At 37.1% G+C, this 12,351-nt stretch overlaps 2 protein-coding genes across 3 annotated transcripts; one reads left to right on the forward strand and one right to left on the reverse strand.

The window, feature by feature from the left end:
- The first annotated feature begins 2,271 nt into the window (after positions 1–2,271).
- LOC113297000 (nucleobase-ascorbate transporter 2-like) lies at positions 2,272–5,800 on the forward strand. Its single transcript, XM_026545373.1, has 14 exons — positions 2,272–2,581; positions 2,673–2,770; positions 2,852–3,028; positions 3,286–3,386; positions 3,536–3,611; positions 3,721–3,780; positions 3,891–4,075; positions 4,201–4,297; positions 4,389–4,475; positions 4,597–4,655; positions 4,745–4,836; positions 4,930–5,007; positions 5,111–5,271; positions 5,362–5,800. Exons 1-14 carry the CDS (start codon positions 2,482–2,484, stop codon positions 5,572–5,574), a joined length of 1,584 nt encoding a protein of 527 aa, XP_026401158.1. The 5' UTR covers positions 2,272–2,481; the 3' UTR covers positions 5,575–5,800.
- Positions 5,801–5,904: 104 nt separating this feature from the next.
- Positions 5,905–9,508, reverse strand: LOC113296998 (O-fucosyltransferase 8-like). 2 transcript variants are annotated; one of them, XM_026545372.1, is made up of 10 exons: positions 8,940–9,508; positions 8,645–8,737; positions 8,449–8,551; positions 8,280–8,350; positions 8,045–8,133; positions 7,600–7,720; positions 7,356–7,499; positions 6,866–7,200; positions 6,471–6,711; positions 5,905–6,376 (listed from the first exon to the last, which is right to left on the reverse strand). In XM_026545372.1, exons 1-10 carry the CDS (start codon positions 9,297–9,299, stop codon positions 6,068–6,070), a joined length of 1,866 nt encoding a protein of 621 aa, XP_026401157.1. In that variant the 5' UTR covers positions 9,300–9,508; the 3' UTR covers positions 5,905–6,067. The 2 variants fall into 2 exon arrangements, with proteins under 2 accessions (XP_026401157.1, XP_026401156.1); XM_026545371.1 differs by having other exon boundaries at positions 8,256–8,350.
- Between the last annotated feature and the right edge of the window lie 2,843 nt (positions 9,509–12,351).

Genomic DNA, 12,351 nt, shown 5'->3' on the forward strand with positions numbered 1-12,351 from the left:
AAATCACACGGATCACAAAAATCACAAAATTTGATCTGACGGCTGAAATTGGTTGCGGTGAACCAAACAACGTTGGGCAGTGATCCCAGCTGACGTGGGTTGCTAATCTAGCTGCTAGATTAGCATTCCCATAGGACTTAGGAAGTAGTCCTAATTGACGTGGACTGCTAATCAAGCTGCTAGATTAACACCATAGGACTAAGCCTAGGAGGAAACCGAGTGTAGGAAATAAAAACGTGATCTATTGTGGTGTCTACAATTTAACGCAGGTTGAGCTAAATTTTAAAGTTTGTGTGACTCGAGTATGACTTGGATAAAGTCGTCAGAGCAAAAGGTAACCCGACAAAATAAAAGATTTATCTACCAAATAATTATTTTCGTTGGGGAAGACAATCATAGCATAGGGACTGCCGGACTAGTATATGGGATCATCTATGAAACACCAAAATACCAAATTAGTAATGCAACTTGACATGTCAAAAATGACGAGAAGTTTTAGTACTTGTTAAGAAGATATCTGGCAGCAAAAGCCCGTACTATATACATCACACTAATACTAAAAGAAGCTAACAAAATCACTCAGTTAATACTAGTAACATATTAGGTGGTGAATTATTTTGAAAAATATAAAATACTTAAATTGTTAGATCCATGAACTGTCGTTTTTCTGAAAGATATGTTCTCTCTCTACCTGAGAAGGTGTTTCTGGCCTTTCTCATTGGATGTATCTCAACCTCAAATTCTTCTCCACACAAAAACTATGATGACATTCAAATTTCCTGCCACAACAGGAAAGAGTTAAGAGAAGATACTATTTACTTCTTTTATGTATGGGTAGAAAAGAGAAATATGAATTTATTATACAACTGCACAAGCTGATCCATAGTGTTTAGATCTGAGTGGTGAGTAGGAATTTTTGGTTGGTTCTGCTTTCCATGTTTGTCTTGGCATGAAAGAAAAATAGAGACGTTAGACTAGTAATTTAAGAGAGGCTGAGTTTGGTCTGAGTCACTAATTACTAAATACAGTTTATAATATAAGAAGATTAAAACAGATGTTGTACTACTAATTACAGTAATTATCTAGAAAACATAGTAACAAACAAGTAAAGTACTTGAAGATGCTTCAAACTGGATTTCTAGGTAAAACAAAGCTATATGCCTTGGCTAACATACACGACAATTTTATAGTGATGTTTCTAATTTTTTTGTTGCTCCTTCCATTTCTGGAAGGAGTTACCATCACTTTAGTAAAAATAATTATAAATCGAAGTGAATCATTCTGAATAACAAAGTGTTGTTGAAGATGATCATTCAGTCAAAATTAAAATGCTGATAACATCAAACTTAGATCGTATCTATCTGAAAAACTTAGATCGTATCCAATGACGGACCTACAGCTGGGCTAAAGGGGGCTTTAGTCCGGGTAGGCTTCCCAGTCCACAAACCAATTTTCTTTTTTTTTTTTTTTTTGCTTGACCAAGGTTTCTAGCCCGGATCTTAAAAGGAAATTTATCTTTCCTGGATCCGTCCCTGATCGTATCTATCTGAAAAACCTCGTTAACAGTGTTGTTCTTAATTCTCCAATTTTTTTTTATCTTGTTCACTATTATTAGAATACTGCTCTTGGAAGGAACCGGGGTTCTTAAAGTAAAGGCTAAAGCCATGCACGAATATGTCTTTCTTTAAAGATGGGTAGTATGCATTTTTAATGCACAGATATGGGTAGTTTCTTTAAGTGTTATTTAATGCACACTACCCCATCTTTTAAATGCTTCCGCAATAAAATCATCAACAACCACAAAACCGGTTACAACATGTCTTTAATCTTTTGACCATTGCCATGTAAACTTAAAGCTCTTCAGAGCTACTAACAATGAGCTCCTGCAATAGAGCACTAGCCGTCAGATGTGTGTGTGTGGGAGGGTTCTGTGTAACTATGTGCTCATGATCTCAACAGAATCTAGTTAAACCATGTACAGTACTAAAGAGTTTGGACCAAAGAGAAGTGAAAAACATCAGAAACACATAAAAGTTATAAACTGGCGTGGAGTTAAAAACCGTTTTTAGTTCAAGTACACTAAATAATATTTAAAAAGGTACCAACAAGGGTAAAAAAAAAAACAAAAGCAACGGTAACTTTCAAGTTCGAAGAGTTTAAGGGGTGATTTAGGAATAAAAAAGACAACGGTCAATTCAAAGTTGTTTGAGAGAATCCCTCTCCCTAAAAACGAGAGAAGTATAAAATTAAGAGTTAAGTGGGCGGCAAGTGTTATCACCTCTGGTCTCTCTTCTTTCCCTCTTTTTATCCTTCGCAACTACTTCACTACTTTTACTCTCTCTCTCTCTAGACTTCATCTTTTTTTCTTTCTCATCATCTCCAGCTTTCTATCACAATCATTTTCAGTGGTGGGTTGTCTTAGATACCCCAGGTTTCAGCAGAGAGAAGTGGCAAAGAACTGAAGTTAGAATTTGTAAAATCATGGCTGAAGCTCCAAAAGTTGAAGAAGCAATAAGTCATCATGAACCCATGGATCAACTTCAAGGGTTTGAATATTGCATTGATTCAAATCCTTCATGGGGTATGTTTAAATCATCCCTTTCTAAATAAGCCATTTTAGTCTTCCTAAAGAAACAATTCATTTTTCACAGTTTTTTGTTTTCCTGTTACAGGAGAAGCAATTGCTTTAGGATTCCAACACTATATATTAGCTTTAGGAACTGCAGTTATGATTCCAACTCTTCTTGTTCCAGCAATGGGAGGATCAGATGTAAGTGTATTTCTTACACTTGATTTACACCACCATGTACTGTATGGTGTTCTTAGTTCTTCTTTATTTTGGGTTTTGCAGGGTGATAAAGTGAGGGTATTTCAAACATTACTATTTGTTGGAGGAATTAATACTTTGATACAAACATTATTTGGGACAAGATTACCTACTGTCATGGGAGGTTCTTATGCATTTGTAGTACCAATCATGTCTATTATCAATGATTCCAATTTGAGACAAATTGTTGATCCTCAACAGGTTAGTTCTTTTACAAAAATTCTCCATTTTCCATCCACTAGAATCATATATAATCCCTAGATTCTCTTTTTATCTTTACCTTTATTCTTCTTTTCTTTTTTCCAATTTCTTTTCTTTAGATTAAATTTTGAAGCATCTTGAAATTTATCTGGTTTGGGCTAATCCTATCCCAGGATGGGACATTAGAATCCAGGTACAACTAGGATTAATTTTCTTAGTTAATTAATTAATTACATTTTGTTTTTGTTTTTTTGCAGAGATTTCTGGCAACAATGAGAGCAATTCAGGGTGCTATGATAGTAGCATCAAGTATTCAAATCATTCTTGGTTACAGTCAGTTATGGGGGATTTGTTCTAGGTAAACAAACACCTACTATATTAAATATTCACCTCAAATACTGTGCATTTGCATATTCGAGATGCTGTTTGAATGGAGGATTAAGTCTAGCTGGTTTTAGTTTTTTTTTGATAGAAACTAAGTAAATTTCATCATTTTCTGTTGTGCAGGTTTTTCAGTCCACTTGGAATGGTTCCAGTAATTTCATTAGTGGGTTTTGGCTTATTTGACAAAGGCTTCCCACTGGTACAGTACTGCAAAAACACCAAATTGTACCAGAGTAGTTTATTTCCAAATTTGCCCTTTTTACTTTCTTTCTTAGTTCTGAAAATTTTGGTTTAATGGCTGAAATCAGATTGGAGGGTGTGTAGAGATTGGGGTTCCAATGCTCATTTTGTTTGTTGGTTTATCGCAGGTAATTGATAGCATTCTTTTTTGTTTTTGTAATTTTTCCCCGTTGGAACAAAACTGCAACCAAAAGATGTTTAAGTTGTTTTCACCTCTTTGTTTGGTTGTTGTGTGCAGTACTTAAAGAACTTGCAGGCAAGACACCTGCCCATTATGGAGCGTTTCTCCCTCATTCTGTCAATCGCAATTATATGGGCTTATGCACAATTGTTGACCGCAAGTGGAGCATACAAACACCGTCCACACTTGACACAAGTTCACTGCAGAACTGACATGGAAAATCTCATTTCCGCTGCCCCATGGTATGAAACTGACTTGATAATTAGTTACAATTTAATGCCACTGGCACCACGGTTAACTAAAACTTAATGCAATATTTGAGGGGAAGTTTCAGTTGAACTGATTACACATGTATTTCGCAATGCAGGATCAAAATCCCATATCCGCTTCAATGGGGTGCACCTACATTTGATGCCGGTCATGCATTTGGGATGATGGCTGCTGTATTTGTATCTTTGATAGAGGTGCTTAAAGAGTACTTACAAAGTATAGATATATAGAATACAACAAACAAGGGAAAATTCCTAACAATAAATTTGATTTTGTAATTTCCAGTCAACTGGAGCCTACAAGGCTGCCTCCAGGCTAGCAAGTGCTACACCTCCTCCAGCTTATGTTCTTAGCCGTGGGATCGGGTGGCAGGTAAGAATGTTCGCCAACTTGTTACGCTTTGACAGAATCTGAAAGTTTGTGTTGAAAACCATGTTTTGATCACGAAAATAAACATGTCTAAATTGCAACATAAATTTTGATTGACAAACAGGGAATTGGAATTCTATTGGATGGGCTTTTTGGAACCGGAACTGGTTCTACCGTGTCTATGTAAGTCATTGTTATACTTCTGCACATCAATTGTTTTTCATCGAGTTTTCTTCATTTTCTCATTTTCTGGGGATGGTTTTCCATTATAGTGAAAATGTGGGTCTTCTGGGAGCTACACGAGTAGGGAGTCGAAGAGTTATTCAAATTGCAGCTGGTTTCATGATATTCTTCTCAATCTTGGGTAAGTGAAAATTTCACTGTTCTATGGCAGAAAACAACAGAAACAAGTAACTCTTCACCTCTTTCTAACACAGCCCATTTGTGAAACAAACAGGGAAATTTGGTGCACTATTCGCGTCAATTCCATTCACCATTTTTGCTGCCATCTACTGTGTATTGTTTGGACTTGTCGGTATGTAGATACTCCGTACTATTTGAGTTACTCCTGTATAATCATCAATTCACTGTCTTCTTTTGCCTTAAAACTGATTGTTTTTTCTCTTTGTTTGTATCAGCATCAGTTGGGCTGTCATTTTTGCAGTTCACTAACATGAACTCAATGAGAAACTTGTTCATAGTAGGCGTGTCACTCTTCCTTGGTCTATCTGTTCCAGAGTACTTCCGCGAATTCACTGCCCAGGCTAATCATGGCCCTTCCCACACTGGGGCTGGATGGGTGTGTTTTCTAGTTAAATGTTTAACATCCGACAGTATTTTGAAAATTTCCAGCGAACCTAACTATTGAGTTTATATGTTTTCTATGCAGTTTAACGACATCATCAATACCATCTTTTCTTCATCCCCGACTGTCGCTCTGATGGTAGCTGTTTTCCTCGACAATACACTCGATTATAAGGATGCTGCAAGAGACAGAGGAATGCCATGGTGGGTAAAATTCCGAACATTTAAAGGGGATAGCAGGAATGAGGAATTTTACACTCTACCGTTCAACCTCAACCGTTTCTTCCCTCCGGCATGATTCATGCCATGCAAGAAGAATGAATTGAGAAAAAGGTGAAACTAATTTCGCTAGATAGTAAAAAGAGGATATCAATGATCACTGACGTCTCAATGGAAAAGATTATGAAGGCATAATTTTGTATGTTCTTAGGCCAAAAGTAGCATAGCTGCTTTAATTTTTGCACTGATTTTTATTTATTGTATATCAGTGTGGTTTAATCCAATAAAACGGTTATTTATTTCTTTATCAAGATTTTACATTTAGTTACAGTCAGGAAGCGAAGAAAGTGGCACTTTAACACCTGAAATTATAGCAAAAGATTTGTAAGTTGAAGATCAATGCTTGAAGTTCATAAAAACAACAGGGTATGACATTTGTGTATTCGAATGTACAAAATGGTGCCTCCATATATATGATACACAAAAGGTGACACCACAAGACTAAAATCATGTACAACTGCAGTGAAAAAACTGTTGGGAAAATTTTCTGTTGTTTGACATATTTACAGAAACTAGTGAAGCTTACACATGCATTCGTGGCACCTTGGTTGGCGGTATACGCTTCGACCAAATCCTCTTACATTCACCCGTTGATCTTCCTGGATCATTTTCGTTACTCTTTCTTGGAATCTATTCCAACTGATTGTGCTGCTCTCTTTTAAAACTGCTGCAAGTCTTTTCTTGTTGGGTCTTATACTAGGAGCCTGACCATCACCGTAGTAAACTCTGTATCCAGACACAAGTGAAGAAAGTTGACTGCCTGAATCAGTCATAGCAAATACATCGGATGTTGCACAAGCAATGAAGTCCAGAGCTGCTAACTGCATTGAAAAAGTATTGTCAAACCTCCCCATTGGTTTTAGTATCAGAGATAAGGATACATTAAATATGGTCGAACTGGAATTGAAAATTTACCTGAGAGGAGAAATTCCTGAATGGTGCAAGTTCAGATGGTGTCAGAAGATTTTCCTTTGTGACCAAATTAGGATACAACCTAGTCAGAGCATGCATTCTAGAATTTCCCCCATATATACCAGACCCAGCAAGATAGATGTAAGTACTGCGCTTAAAACCAAGACCAGAGAGCACAAGTCCTGCTTCTTCTGGCGTCAGTGGACATTTACCTAACTTCCTCAGTTCTGCTGGAGAAACAGACCTGCAACCGTGTCAGGACAACAGCAAATCACAGAAAGACATTCTAATCATAGTTCCCTTTTCTATGTTTAATACCAAGTTCAAATCACTTAAAAATTATCAAAAGTAGTTTCTGCCACATACTATCAAGATCTGCGAAAACACTAGAAACGTACTTTGTCTTTTTCAAGCGCTCGACAACAATCGGAAAGTGAATTTTCCTGTAAGCCTCAAGCTCCTTCGCCTCATCTTCTCCTCCTCCAAATGCACATAACGAGTATGCTACCATGTCTATTTCAAACCTCAGGTGCAGTGCAAGATATTTTGAAGGTTCTCTTGTAGCATTGTGTCCTTCCGGAGGAGTACCTGCTGTGAAATTTCCAAGTAGTTGGTTGTCTAATAGACTCCTAGCAGTATCCGTCTTCCGTATTCTACTAATCAACAATGAAGCGGCTTGCTGGATTTTAGGTACAAACTTTAAGGCATGAAAGTTGCACTTGCATCTCATTTTCTGTAATAAATTTCGGCACGTGTTTCAGTAACAATAAGAAGAGTGTGTGTTTGTGTACACTATATGGAATTGTAACTCTTTCTATCTTTTTCCTTAGAAAATTCGTTACACGTCTTTATCTCTTGTGAATATGAAATCACTCTATGTTCACTAACCTGAAGATTAAAGGGCAGTGGATCAAAGCCTAGACGGTTGCCAAAGCCAAGGAAATGAACTACTCCATTCTTTTGTAAGATTGGAAGTATGATTCTGATAAAGTCGGCAGGCTTGGCTTCTTTTACAATATCTGCATCTGTTATCTGCTCATAGAGGAAGAAGGTTTCAGATGGTAGTGTAATGCATGAAATATCAATTTGTCAACAAAATACAGGAAGATATTCTGTAAGAGATCAAACATACTAGGCTTCCAATTTCTTCAATGTCTAGAGATTGCAAATGAGAAGGCAACTCTTTTACAATATTCACTTCATCCTTCATTGTATTTATGAAATGCTCCTCTTGATAGATATCTCCAAACTGGCTGCATATATTAAATATGAAAATATTCTAAGCATCCAGTTTCTAGTTTCTACTGACAAACCATCTGAAAACAAGCTGGTGTATTGAAAATACTGACAGCATTCCACGAGGTTACCAGATTAGATATCGTTTGATACACGGAAATTGAACCTAAGTCTGCTATTTTTTGACAACTTGAGGCTGAATCAAGTTGCAGTTCTTTGGCGAAGATAATCTCCACAGAAAGGAGATCATTCAAAAAGTAGAAGTAAAAATATCCTATGATGCATCTCCATATGGTCCCAATGAGCTTATGCAGATGAGACAGAACTGTAAACATGATTACCTGGGGTCGTTCCAAACATTGCTGTAGAGAAACTTGGGAATTACTAGAGTTGCATTAAGTAAAGATGCAACAGCAACGGCGTTGCAAACCTGCAAGTATCAAATATTTATCTGTCCGATGATGTTAATAAGCTAAACGAAACATATTTCTATCAGTGATAAATGAAATGAGAATATGATAGTGGCACAATTTGCACGTATAATCCACCAACCATGAAAACTAAAAAAAGCCTTACAGCAACTCGTTGTTGATTGATACCACCATTTGCACTGACCAATATAAATCCATTGTTTACTGGAGATTTCCCTGCCAGTATAAACAGTAATGACATTGTTAATGATCTTATAATGTTGTGAATTATCAGCAGTAGTTGATAGCATTCTCAAGAGAAAGTTCAAGCACACCTTGATGTGTTGAACCCTGTTTATCTGCACAAGGTGTCCATGCAGATGCCTGTTCTTTATATGGTTCCTCCCACAATGTCGATAAGTCAGGTTCCACACCTTTCTGTAGCATATCAAAAGGCGAATGATGTACTCACACAAGCGAATGCAAATTGACAGTACTCTTTAATAAAGTTCTGTTTCTCATGTAACAAACCTTTGTAAGATCGGTTGAAGCCAGATTAAGAAGCTGACTATACATCTCTACCGGTGGACGTTCTTGTTTGTCATAAGCACCATGGCCGTCACCCTTCAGAAAGACATGCAAGAAAAGACAAACTCAGTTAACTGAGGATTTTCACCAAATGTCTACATAGTAAGGGCAGAGAACCATGAAAACCGAATAAGGAAGCCAACATGATCGAGCTACACAATTCCACACTATCCTAATACAAGAAAATAGCGTTGGCAGTAATGACTCAGTAAACAGCACGAATTAGCTGAAACCGTACCTGTAACCCATCTGATTCCATCCGGGACGGACTAATTTGAAGATTCATAGAATGAATTATGGAAAACATAAGAGAATCCAACAAGAAAAGAGCACCCATGAACGCAACAACTAAAGCAGTTGATCTCACATGACTAAGAAAAAACATCTGCCTCCGACCATAATACATCCCTTTAGATGCAAAAGAACACGGTATGCTATCATTTTTCGACCCATGATGGATACTAGCTTTATTAGACAAATATTCTCCCTCTAATGATCTCCTCCCACTTATATGATCACCTCCTGGCGAACTTTCACTACATCTAATCTGACAATTGTTCATCCCATAAGACGACTTTAGGAGACCTTGTTTACCCATAAACCCAGACTTAATGAGCAATCTAAGCTCCTCAATTTTAGCTTATGTTCCTTAAAAGAACACAAAGTGATAAACAGAAAAATCTCAATAACCATACCTGCTGGAGTTTTTAATAAACAAAAGCCAACAACCAATAACAGCATACAAGCTGAAGTTTATTGACATGGATTAATGAACTAAGCTGATAAGAACAGCCCAAAGGAAAAATATTCAATAGAATACCGCAAAGTAGACTTGTACTGAATTCGAAAAGAAGTTAAGAAATAGGTATTGCTGAATAAGAGTAAAAAGTAAGCGAAAAAAAAATATTCAATGGAAAAGGCTGACCTTTCCGAATGCGTCTTAACAACTACTATCTTACCAAACTCATCCAACTGATGATGTTGAGCTTTTCTGGGTTATTCATACTTCAACTCAATAATAATAATTGAGAAGAGATAATTAAGAAAATTGCTAATTCAACATGAGAATCTTTTGTTATGCATTTTTAAAAAATTGATGACAGACAGAAAGGAAGGACATCATGATTAGGAGAGGAGGGAGTTTCATCTGGCGGGAGTGGGACCGTCAATCAACTGTAAGACCGTTGAAAGATTCTAAACTATGTGGGGAGGTTTGATATTCCAAATTTTGGGAACAAGCAAGGGGCTAACCAACAAAGAAAAACCTGGTTGGCTAAGGGTGTACAAGGTACCCAGTGGCATATGGCAAACCATGACATTCACACATGCACCATGACACTGACACATGCATTGCAGTATGAGTAAAACATGGTATCGAAACGCCAATTGATAAATGTTCATCAATTTATAAATTCGAAAATGAAACCTTGCACATGCAGCAATGCAACATCAAACCAAACACATGCAGCTATGAGCGGAATTTATTAGCTTTTAATCGATCCTTGTTCAATTTACTACTCAACCCGAAATCTCTTGCTGTCTATCCGCTATAAATAAACATCAAGAGAGTCAAGACAAAGTCATTTTAAGATATCAAGAGTATAGATATTAAGATCAACTAAAATTTAAGAAATGACGACCGCTCAATCTACTGTTCATATTCTGGTGTTCTTGATACTGGCATTATCACACAAATTGTGTGTCTCTGAAAGGTTTATAGTCCGGAGCAATTTAGCAAACAAGACAGAAGAAGTGATGGTCATATGTCACGTAGAGTATACAGATTGGTGGTCTTTCTCTGATATCCGGCGGGGAGTCCAAAAAGTTATCAATGTGCCAGTGCACGACTACAATGTCCATAAGAACTTTGATGGTGGCATAGGGTTTCGATGCAGTTGATCCAAGGTTATAGCCACGTGAACGTATCCAGAGATATTTTCGTGTATTACCCGAACGATACTTGATTATCTCCTCTTGTCTCTGCTTGATTCACAGCTTCTCGCCAACGTGTGTTATTGATGGGGAAATTTGTTGGGAATTCATTCCTTAGATCCTTTCTTGCGCCTATGTGAGGAAGGTCGAACATTCGATACAAAAATGAGGAACCAATTAAGCAACAACAAGATTAATACCACTACTACACTTAATATACAGTAGAACCTCCGTATATGAATACTTCTAGGCACGCACAAATTTATTACTCCCTCCGTTCCTAAATAATAGGCTTGTTTCTATAAATAAATGTTTCAAAAAAATTAGACTGGTTTTCTAATTGGGAAAGTCAAATGTTATTTTAGTTTTCTTAGACCACTTTTCTTAACTTCTTTTGATGACAAGTGTCATGTGGACCATTTCACTTTACTTCTTTTGCTGACAAGTGTGTCATGGGACCATTTCACTTCACTTCTTTTATTGACAAGTGTCATGAGGACCACTTTCAATGATTAGTTTTCTTAATTTCCTTAATTTTCTCTAAAAACAAAATCATCCTATTAATTAGGAACAGAGGGAGTAATATATAGAGGTCGATAATGTAAGATTTTACAAATCGGGACTATATTTTATATCAATATGTGGAGATTATTAATATATGGAGTATTAATATATAGAGTTTCTACTGTTGTAGGGGGGAAAACGATTTGTTGGTTTTTTAGGAAACTGAAGAGAAGATGGTTAGGGCGAGACTCCTCAACCAAGCAAAATGTTTAACCTCACACAGATGCATTGGGAGTGCTTTGAGTTCGAGAGATCAATCTGTAGGACTCCGGCCTAAACCAAGTCAATGGCCGTTCCAGAGTCAATTCGGTCACAAAGAGGGAGATGGGTTGATCTATAGGAGGGAAGTTGAGAATTGTGTGGGATCAATGATGATCAAGGATTGTGGATATGTTGTGGGTTTCTGCAATGAACTGCTGAGTTCTGGAAATAAGTTTCAATCGAGAATTGTTGTGTAGACGAATGTTGATGTCTTTATTCATCGATTCAGAACTTATTTATATTGGCAGAATACTAAACACATTGATCCCAGTAAGCGTGACAGTGTCTTGAGTGAAAGAATGTGAAAGTGGGAGATCGTGGTAAAACCAGTTCCGTGTAGTGTGGAGACTTGGTTGATCGGCCACCCACTACTTTGCTAACTCCCTCAACCGCTTGCACGACTTACTCACATTTCTCATCGTGGATGAACACACGTGTTGTAGGCCGCCAGACCAAAACCCTAATTATATCCCCCATGCGACGTGATTGATATCTCACGAACGTGGAGTCTGCAAAGCATACATGTATTTGATTAGTCAGTCGTCGACATGATTAGACAGTGAGTCTAGGTTTTGTTGAATTGAGCATGATTGACGAATGCTCGGTGATTCATGGATTAAATGTTGATATTGCTCGTCTGAGCAAATATTGTAAATTTGACGAATTGTTGAATATTGAGTAATATTCGGCGGAATATTGATAGTTAGATCAATATTCGAGCAACTGAGCGAGTGGTGCTCAATTCGACAAATTACTGAATATTGATAGTTGGATCAATATTACAAGTATTGCTTAATTCGATAAATTACTGAATATTGATAGTTGGATCAATATTCGAGCAACAGAGCAAGTATTGCTCAATTTGATAAATTACTGAATATTGATAGTTGGAT

Source organism: Papaver somniferum, chromosome 7 (assembly GCF_003573695.1).
Source record: "Papaver somniferum cultivar HN1 chromosome 7, ASM357369v1, whole genome shotgun sequence".
Lineage (NCBI taxonomy): Eukaryota > Viridiplantae > Streptophyta > Magnoliopsida > Ranunculales > Papaveraceae > Papaver > Papaver somniferum.

What these genes read in the sequence shown, in the direction of transcription:
- LOC113296998 (XM_026545371.1), bottom strand. Translation starts at nt 9,299, where the DNA reads ATGGGTAAACAAGGTCTCCTAAAGTCGTCTTATGGGATGAACAATTGT. An exon ending in GGCTTTTTTTAGTTTTCATG is followed by an intron (nt 8,134 to 8,255) that starts GTTGGTGGATTA and finishes TGATACTTGCAG; the next exon opens with GTTTGCAACGCCGTTGCTGT. An exon ending in AATGTTTGGAACGACCCCAG is followed by an intron (nt 7,721 to 8,044) that starts GTAATCATGTTT and finishes TAATATATGCAG; the next exon opens with CCAGTTTGGAGATATCTATC.
- LOC113297000 (XM_026545373.1), top strand. Translation starts at nt 2,482, where the DNA reads ATGGCTGAAGCTCCAAAAGTTGAAGAAGCAATAAGTCATCATGAACCC. An exon ending in AAATTGTTGATCCTCAACAG is followed by an intron (nt 3,029 to 3,285) that starts GTTAGTTCTTTT and finishes GTTTTTTTGCAG; the next exon opens with AGATTTCTGGCAACAATGAG. An exon ending in TATTTGTATCTTTGATAGAG is followed by an intron (nt 4,298 to 4,388) that starts GTGCTTAAAGAG and finishes TGTAATTTCCAG; the next exon opens with TCAACTGGAGCCTACAAGGC.